The sequence below is a fragment of the Populus trichocarpa genome, chromosome 1 (genome assembly GCF_000002775.5).
Source record: "Populus trichocarpa isolate Nisqually-1 chromosome 1, P.trichocarpa_v4.1, whole genome shotgun sequence".
Lineage (NCBI taxonomy): Eukaryota > Viridiplantae > Streptophyta > Magnoliopsida > Malpighiales > Salicaceae > Populus > Populus trichocarpa.
In genome coordinates this window covers 8194070-8200531 of record NC_037285.2, presented here as the reverse complement: position 1 = coordinate 8200531, position 6462 = coordinate 8194070, and the positions used below count along the sequence as shown (strand labels likewise).

General features: G+C 33.9%; 1 protein-coding gene across 3 annotated transcripts; it reads right to left on the bottom strand.

Annotated features, from left to right (window-relative positions):
• Positions 1 to 1651: 1651 nt before the first annotated feature.
• LOC7472754 (uncharacterized) lies at positions 1652 to 5978 on the bottom strand. Of its 3 annotated transcripts, none has more exons than XM_002297986.4 (7): positions 5812 to 5978; positions 4656 to 5051; positions 3262 to 3397; positions 3027 to 3163; positions 2828 to 2890; positions 2670 to 2738; positions 1652 to 2584 (listed from the first exon to the last, which is right to left on the bottom strand). In XM_002297986.4, exons 2-7 carry the CDS (start codon positions 4845 to 4847, stop codon positions 2501 to 2503), a joined length of 681 nt encoding a protein of 226 aa, XP_002298022.1. In that variant the 5' UTR covers positions 4848 to 5051; positions 5812 to 5978; the 3' UTR covers positions 1652 to 2500. The 3 variants fall into 3 exon arrangements, with proteins under 3 accessions (XP_002298022.1, XP_052303358.1, XP_024462267.1); XM_052447398.1 differs by having other exon boundaries at positions 5790 to 5957; XM_024606499.2 differs by lacking the exons at positions 4656 to 5051; positions 5812 to 5978 and adding an exon at positions 4027 to 4618.
• Between the last annotated feature and the right edge of the window lie 484 nt (positions 5979 to 6462).

Here is a 6462-nt window from a genome sequence, read left to right as displayed (position 1 = left end):
ATTAAAAAAAAAGGTGCTTCATGAACAATACTTTGATAAAAAAAAATTGTATTTTTTATCCACTTTCAATTATAATTCCCTTTTTTTCTAAATAATAATTTCAAAAGTTTTATTACAAAATCAAGCATTAACCCAATGTTAGTAATGTTTTTAAACATAGCAATAACCAAATAAAAAAAAGGCCAGGCATGTGGGCCTACCAACCAAGGCACAACATGTCTAGGCCTCAACAAAAGTAGTTGATGCGTGTCGGCCTTCTAGCCCTACACACTTTGGCCTTAATATTTTTTTTTCAAGTAAAATGAGCAGACAACATGTTGTTTGTAACTTGAATTCCATTGACTAGGAGTTGCTGAAAAATCAAGCCAGAGGGTGTTTTACATCCAAAAATTTATTTTTCAACCAGTTTTAACCCCAAAACATATAAAATACCTGAGTGGACTTGTTTATTCCTTCAAATAACTAAAAAATCAATCAAAAAATAAAAAATCAACTGAAAACTCCCCAATGTTAAGTCTATTTTCTCATGCGTTTTGAAAGTGAAAAAACACCCTAATAAAACTCTTCTCTTCCAATGAAACCTATTGACACCACGATTATTAAACCTAAACCGGCCCAGTAGGTTGACCCGATGGCTGGACCGGTCTGAGTTTGTTAAAAGATTGACCGGTGCAATAATCCGACAAAACACAGTCGACCCGGGTGAACCCGGACGAGACCCGTTTTTTTTTTCAAATATGGTTTTTCTCCTAGACCCCTCTTTTTTTTCAAATATGGTTTTTCTCCTAGACCCCTCTTTTTATATATATTTTTAGTTGGTTATTAACACTTTTTAAAGTTCACTATATAAATATTAGAAAAATATTTATTTTTTCAATGTGAGTTTTGAAACCCTTTAGTATATATACTCCATGTTCCTAGAAAAAAAATTATTTTTTCAATGTGAGATTTGAAACTCATTCGTATATATATTCTATGTTCACAAGAAAAAAGTTATGTTTTTTCAATTTAGGATAAAAAACTTTTTAAAATATTCTTTTAAACTTTATTATTTACAACATGTATAACATATATTCACATTTATTTTTTTATTTTTTTTCATATAAAATATTAAAACTTTAAATATATTTTTTTAATTTTTTCAAGTTGACCCGTGTTTACCCAAGTCCCGACCCCTTGACTAGGTCATCCCTTGGGCTGGGTTTGATTATTATAGTTGACACTAAAATCGATTATTTTGATTATTTTAGCAAACAAGATTTTCTCTCTATTATCAAAATTTGGCGAGTCTGACACTCGAAAATTAAAAATTAAAATTTAAAAGCAATAGGAACTGATATACTATCAATTGAAAAGTAATAGCATTAAAGTTTGGCGAGTCTGACACTCGAAAATTTGGCGAGTCTGACACTCGAAAATAAAAAAATAAATTTTTATATCAAAATTAAAATTTAAAAGCAATAGGAACTGATATGCTATCAATTGAAAAGTAATAGCATTAAAGTTGACTTTTCACGTAAATTTTGAGAAGACCACCTGGTTTTTCCGTCCTTTTTATGCTGGTCCCTAACTTTCAATCTCTCCCTTCATCAAGAAATTAGAAGTAATTTGCCTTTAATCGAAGAAAGAAAATCACTGAGTGAATCCACAATGAACAGTAAGATGTGAATGACTGAGCTGGTATTATGATGAGTAAAAATGGGGTCACAAGTTTGTGGACTTTATAAAGCCAAGAGAATAATAATGGAGCAGCGGCATCAAATAGGAAGTTCAGACCCCCTAGAAAAAGGAAAAGGGGAGCAAGTCATTGGCGGGCTTATATTTGGTACACCCATCGTTCTCAATGACATCCATCCATAACCAATTAACCTTCAAGTCTACATCATATTCCCTACCGTGGCAAAAGATCTCGTGACTCGATTTCCAGCCTGGAATCCTCTGGGAAACCTTTACATGATTGAGGAGCTGCTTCTCCTGCCCCTCCCACTGATCTGTTTGGTTTCCTGTGAACCAAGAAATATCCTCTGGGAAACCTGTCTATTCTTCATGGAACTTTAGAATGATCCGAAAGAATAAAACTCAACGTTCATGTCTATTCTTGCCCCTTTTCCAACCTTTGATTTATTAATTTCAGACCCTGGATTCACTATTTCTGGCAACTTGATCCTTCTTGATTTGATTACTTTGAAGCCCAACAATTCAACAGCTCTACAATCAGAGACATGATCTATCCCAAGAGGGTGAATCTCCTCTCCGCAGATCTACATCATCCACATCTTCTATGATCAACTAAGGGAAGCAATTCTAAATAACGGACCTCGAAACATCTAGCGGAATTAACTAGGGGGTCTGCCATTTTACATGGTTAGAATCCGGGGGGGAAAGAATAAGGTCTTCCAATTAACCACTCTCACATATCAGTATATAATTAGGACATGGGCTAAAGGTTAGGGTTAATAATATATATATTATTATACAAGGCCTTGTGAATTCAGGAATTTCAATCAGAGGGGCCGTCCTTCTCTTTCAGTCTCTTTGCCACACGGGTGAATTCCGCTACCACTTGCACCTCGTTCAATGGTCGCTGCGTGAATACATATGTTAGATAGGGAAGTGCAAGAGAGGGGTTGGAGAAGCAGGGGGGACGAGGGGGGAGTGGAGAGACAAACCTGTGATGGAAAATGAATTTGGGCAGCATTAAGTATCCGTTCCCTTGATGACTCGGAGTTCACACCCGGCTAATTTAAAATTGCGTAGCCTGAGTTAAAAATTTGTCTAGAACTTCTAGTGGTTGAATGAAAGAATCAAGTAGGGTGATGAGACTCACAAGTTTGAATTCTTTGCAATATCTCCGCAGTGAATCAGTTCCTAGTCTTGCTAAGTTCACCGTCTAAAGCATCAACATATGTTTGTTAAAGGCAGTCTTCACAAAACTATAAACCTTCATGCATGATGTTTGATGAATAATGAATGCCCCAAATCAAACATAGCAAGGAATTCAAGAAACTGGTTCACATATCCCTTACCGGCAGGGGTGTGTGAATAATAGATTGAACATCTCTGTAACTGTTCCGATTTGTTGACTTTACAGGCGCAGATGGAACCCATGGCCTGGTTGGTCGAACCCTTGGCTTGCTAATTTTATGGAACTCACTGCCCCTGTCTGCCCAAGGGAAAACAATATCAGAGAAGATACAAGTTTCAAATAACCATCAACAAATATGAAATCAAACTAGACATTGTTTTTTATTAGATGCATACAGAAATCATGTTCACCAATGTCAGAGCCACTGCTGGTATCAAAATCGTTATCATCATCCACTTCATTCCCTGTAGGATGTTCCAGTACGCTCAATGCATTCCTTTGAAGCTTAACTTCAGATCCATTTTTCAAAACCTTGCATGTCCAAGCAAGCATTCAAGATTTACAAGTAAACTTCACAAGAACCATATTGGTGACAGATAGAGAACAAACGACAGAGCTCAATAAAGCTTTCGAAAACATAGCCATGAATCATACAATAAATCTAAGTGTGTTTTTTTGTACCTTGTTAAAAAGGTATGTTTAAAGTTCAGGTCTTCCAAAGAAACAAAACCAAATCATACAAATTTACTAACTTCAAAAGAGAAACAAGAGAGAATTTTTTTGGATAAACAAAAATAGAAAAATCTCTAAACAAGCCTTGTGTTAGCACACATGATATGCAAACACAAAACCTGCGATTTTGAGTTTGAGTACCCTTTAATAAATTTAACAAACATGAATTAATGAGGTTAAACTACTTGGCGGAAACAAAATACCACTAATCATAATTCAGCAGTTATGAAGGGTGCGTTAGTTTTTGCTTTTTTACCCAGGCATTTAAAACTGCTTTTTGAAAGTGTTTTTCGAGGGTTTTAATGTGTTAATGTCAAAATTAAATAATTGTTTTTGAAAAACCATCATTTTGATGCATTTTCAATTGAAAAGCACTAGCACTACTCTACCAAACACACATAAAATATTGCTAACAAGAGCTTACTTACATCAGACATGGGTTCTTTGACCTATTAAAAGATGGAGGATGAAGATCAAGTTTTGTGCTTGCGGCTGAAGAATTAATATCTGGACCTTTATTTTAGGTTCTTGGAGGAGAATTGATATTTAAATCTATAAACAGTCTATTTATATACGATTTGCGTGCCCTACCTCGAATAAGGAAAGGATAAAACCAAACACGAATGAGATCTACATAAAAACATTAATTTCCCATTACATGCAAATCTAAACTGCATTCAATTTAACATGTGATTGGTTCCAAACACGGTGCAAATAAACGTCTAGTGTTGTATTTTTCCCTCTTTTAACCCTTAGTCTAATAACTTTGAATCAGGAAATTCTGCAGTCCTCTACAACATGGACAAACATAATAAAATCCAAAACCAAAACATTTTTTTTAATTCTTCAATAGAACTAGGGAGCAATAAGCTCAAATATTCCACCCAAATAAAGGCTGAACAAAGAAGGGACGGATAGGGATAAAAAAAAAACCAGATCAAATTAACATTGAATTAGTAAACAAGACAAAGGATACTAATTTTGTATGACTGATTGACTGACTAATTACCAAATAAAAAGGTGAACGTGAAAAAGGAAAAGGAATAAGAAAATATACCAGCCAATGCCAACCCCCAAGACCAACAGCCTTCTTGACTACGCCTTGCAAACCAACCAGCACTGATTTTGTTCTATTATTTCCAGTGACAACGACTTTAGTGTGCCTAGGAAGCACAGATAGCTCTTCATCACCACTCTCCTCTCTAAAAGGTGAAAGAATCCTAGAAGAACACAGCTCAGTCTCTAACATCCTCTTCCCTTGCAAATAATTGTTGATCGAAACCCAGAATTTTAACCCAGTACCCCAAAACCTAAATTTTGCATAAACTAGATACAAACTGGACTGATAAAGAAAAACCCATCAAAATTTTAAAGAAAAGGTGCGATCATCTTCACATTAAAGGTTCAAAGCAAGAGTCTTTATCATCCTTGCAAACTGTAATCTTGTAAGTCCCTGAAGCAGCAAAAACATGGAAGTATGCTAGTAAGATAATTTAATATATAGACGGAGAGAGAAAAATTTGTAAGTGCAATATTTATGCGTCACGGACAAAGATTGAATACAATAAATGAAGCACTGTTGAATTCAGATCAAAAGAATGCTCATCATTAAAATCTTCTTTTGAGCCAGGGTGAAATCACATTCACAGTCAACCATGAAGGTATTGAAGTACTTAAAAGTTAATACATCAGTTTGAATCAAGATTTAACTAATTTAGAGGAATCTAAATTAAATTAAATGTAATCAATCTAAATTTTTACTTGAACAAAATTTTGCGTAGTGCAAAAATAAAGAAACTAGAATTAAATTCCATTACTAATATGGAAGTAGAGTGGCCGTTTAAAGATATTGATTTGTTCCTGAGAAAATAAAAGAAAAAAAATCAAGCTTGGAAATCATTCAAATCAATAAAAAATATTTATTTTTGTGTGATATTTATGTTTCCTCCATTTGTAACAGGCAAGCCCCAATAAAAGAAGAAGACGAAGAAGAAAAACACAGTTGGCTTTGCTAGAAAAGCATACAACTCCTCATTGCTTGAAAACTTGTCAAACAAAAATTATAAGAGAAAAATCAAAGACGGGGGAAAAATAATCATAACTAAAATTAAATAGAAGTAATTGAGAGCACAGGAGGGAGAGAACATTAGAGAAACGAAGAGAGAAGCTTCGTGGGGTTGAGCTTCGAAACCCGAAAACAAGCACTTCATTACCTGAGTGAATCAAAATGAGACCAGAACAGAGCGTTTTCAGTGTTTTTTTATGAATTTGGAGAGAGAATTTGAACATGCAGAGGTTTTTTAGAGAGAGAAATGACGATCAGTAAGAGAGAGAGGGGGGGGAGGAAGGAAGAGAAAGGAGGCAGGCACACTTAATGCTTACCAACTGCCATTGAAACGACCTGCCATGTGCCGTACGGTCACACTTTTGTCACCGGCTTTACAAGTTCTTACCTGCTATACCCTGTATTTTTTTTAAATCTTAGACTAATGTGTCACTTCAGCTCCCATAACTTGTCACTTTTTTTATATTCATCTCCAAATCTTTTCAAGATTTCAATTTAATACCCGTTTGTTTTGTTTGTCTAGAGTGAGTTTGTTTTTGTGGTATGCTTTTGAAATTATTATTTTTTATTTTAAATTAATTTTTTATTTTTTTTATTTTTTTATATGTTAATATTAAAAATAAAATAAAAAATATTATTTCAATATATTTTCAAGTGAAAAATACTTTAAAAAATAACTAGTGCTGCAATTTCAATTATAGTTTTTAATTTAATCATTTAATCAAAGTTTACTATGTATTATTTTTTAAAATATAATCCTTATTCTTTTGAATTTTTTTTTTTCGTTAAATTTTTTTTT